This window comes from Sphaeroforma arctica (assembly GCF_001186125.1).
Source record: "Sphaeroforma arctica JP610 unplaced genomic scaffold supercont1.2451, whole genome shotgun sequence".
Taxonomy (NCBI): domain Eukaryota; class Ichthyosporea; order Ichthyophonida; genus Sphaeroforma; species Sphaeroforma arctica.
In genome coordinates, this window is record NW_014038107.1 from 1 (window position 1) to 2500 (window position 2500).

At 41.6% G+C, this 2500-nt stretch overlaps 1 protein-coding gene across 1 annotated transcript in view; it reads left to right on the top strand.

The window, feature by feature from the left end:
* Positions 1-953: 953 nt before the first annotated feature.
* The window catches only part of SARC_12627 (hypothetical protein), a 4218-nt gene continuing 2671 nt past the window's right edge, over positions 954-2500 (top strand). Inside the window, exons 1-2 of the mRNA XM_014293261.1 lie at positions 954-980; positions 1706-1822. Coding sequence (XP_014148736.1) covers positions 957-980; positions 1706-1822 — 141 coding nt within the window. The 5' untranslated portion in view covers positions 954-956. The remainder of the gene's footprint in view (positions 981-1705; positions 1823-2500) is intronic.

Genomic DNA, 2500 nt, shown 5'->3' on the forward strand with positions numbered 1-2500 from the left:
TATATATGTAGTATATTATTATATTATTATATATATATATATATATATATATATATATATATATATATATTAGTATCTGTGTGCTCTGGCAATACTCACACTTACATCTATCAGCCATTTCATGATATATATTCCTTTTTACTCATTACTGAACGAACTACGTCGTAGTTATCTTCCGGGCTGATGTATATACATAGACTCCTACATACACATATGAACCTGATTACACAAACAGTGTATACAGGCAGCATATTCCAAAGGTTACTGTGTGCACTACCATACATCTCATACTACATCCGTATCATCTCGGCCATCCGTTTTCTCACCTACTAAAGGGTCTTGATCCCGCACGTGGTATTCCGGATAATCTGAGTTGTAACGAGAATTAAAATACAGCTATGTACTAGTACTAGGATTCTGATTGTAGTGTGTATGTCAACGCTCTGTAATATATATCCGTATACGTTCAAGGTGAGTTTGGCTGTACATCTGGTGCAATGAATAGAGCATGCGCACTAACATACATTTATGTTTATACGTCTACGTTTGTGCTCGATACCACGATAGTCTACTACCTCGCGTGCTTGTCGTGTTCTTCATCTATGTGAAAGTAAATGATATACACCACTGCGTATACTTGATACTATGACTGTCTACAACGTCCACTACTATACCCGCCTTACATATCATTCCATATACATGTACAGTGTACCTCCATAAACGTTTTGTTTCTTATTATATATTTATATACAGTCTGCTGTCATCAACGTTTCGCTTACCACTACGTATTCTATGTGTACTGTACAGTTAAAGTAGCGGACGAAGCCCTGAAGGCGGGTGTGTTGTCGGTGGCGTTTGTGCACCTAGTGCAGCCTATAGAGCAGACCTTCGGATACAATGCCGAAGAAGCGTACAGTCCCAACATTTTATTCTTCTCGACTTATCTTGAGGCCGCCATGCTGGCGTTCAAGGCGAAGCTGGTATGACTCGTCGTTATGTTGCTATGCGCGTATGTACGCTTATGACAGGTAGTTATACATGATACACTGCATGTGCCGATGTCTGTATATCTATATATATGTGTGTGTGTGCGTGTGTGTGTTTGTACACGTGTGTGTATGTGTGTATGTCTGTGTGTGTGTGTGTGTGTGTGTGTGTTGTGTGTGTGTGTGTGTATGTGTGTGTGTGTGTGTGTGTGTATGTATATGTATATGTATGGATATGTGTATGTATGTGTGTGTGTGTGTGTATGTATGTGTATATGTATATGTATATGTATGGATATGTGTATGTATGTGTGTGTATGTGTGTGTGTATATATATGTGTGTGTGTTTCGATCCAATATAGTGCCGATATGCATCCGTTTCCACGCAATTTGCCGTCTATTCCTTCTCTCACCCCACATTCTCAACTGTAGTACATTGATACAAATATCACATTATCTGTTCCGTAGTCCCCGTACACCACTGCTTATTCATTATTAGTAACCGCCTTATACCCCAATCCACATTATTGAATCAAAATATAGTGCATACGCATACGCTGGTGTGGATGGGTTTGTCGCCACTATTCCTTCTCACGTCACCTACTGGTTCTCCACCAGAATATCCAGTCGCAAGAATCACGTATGGACGAATCAGGTTTAGGGTTTTAGGGTTTTAGTAATCTTTTTTTACCGTGCCGCTTGGTATTGTATCCAAATAGATTGGACGTGCAGGTCTAGTTGAGATGCTGCGGGTCTGTACAGCGGAGACTGAGGAACTGCTCGCCAATGCACGTGACAAGCACCCCACCCACTGGCCACCCAGGTTAAAATCCAAGGTATGCGGTTGCCATAGAAACCTAGATCCGTGTAGGTAGACTCGTGAGTGCTAAAGCTCAGAGTACATGTTGCTGTATAGGGTCAAAGTTCATTGTGAATCTAACCAGAATTGTTAAAGTCCAAGGTACTGCGGTTGTCATAGGAACTTAGATCCGTGTAGGTAGACACATGAGTGTTAAAGCCCAAGGTACGTGTTGCTACATTGAATGTAGATACAACCACGAGTGTTGTAGTTCAAGATATGCGTGTGCTATAGACACCTGGATTCGTGCAGAGAGACGCTTGCGTATTTATACGTAGTACCTTCATACCTAGATAGATAGTTATAAGTTTTGGGATGTCCCAGGGTTTTGAGTCACATGGAATGGTAGTTATATGGAACGTCAATCTCAGAGTGGTTGAGGTGGATGTATGCGTGTGGCATGCAACCATACATCCGACTTTGCTTACGTTCTCTGGCGCAGATAAGCTCATGAGTGCTGTTTTGGGCACTCAATTTACCTACGTTGGCACACCCGAGTGTTGGCTTGTTGACGTCAACATGCCACCCTGCATTTAAAGTAAATACACTCCGTGAGCGCTGTCTTTGCAGCTGTTTTGTTATGGGCAAGTTGAGGTTGGAGTGATGGCATATCTTTATTCTTATGCATGAATTGGGGAATGCCTGCTAACGATCT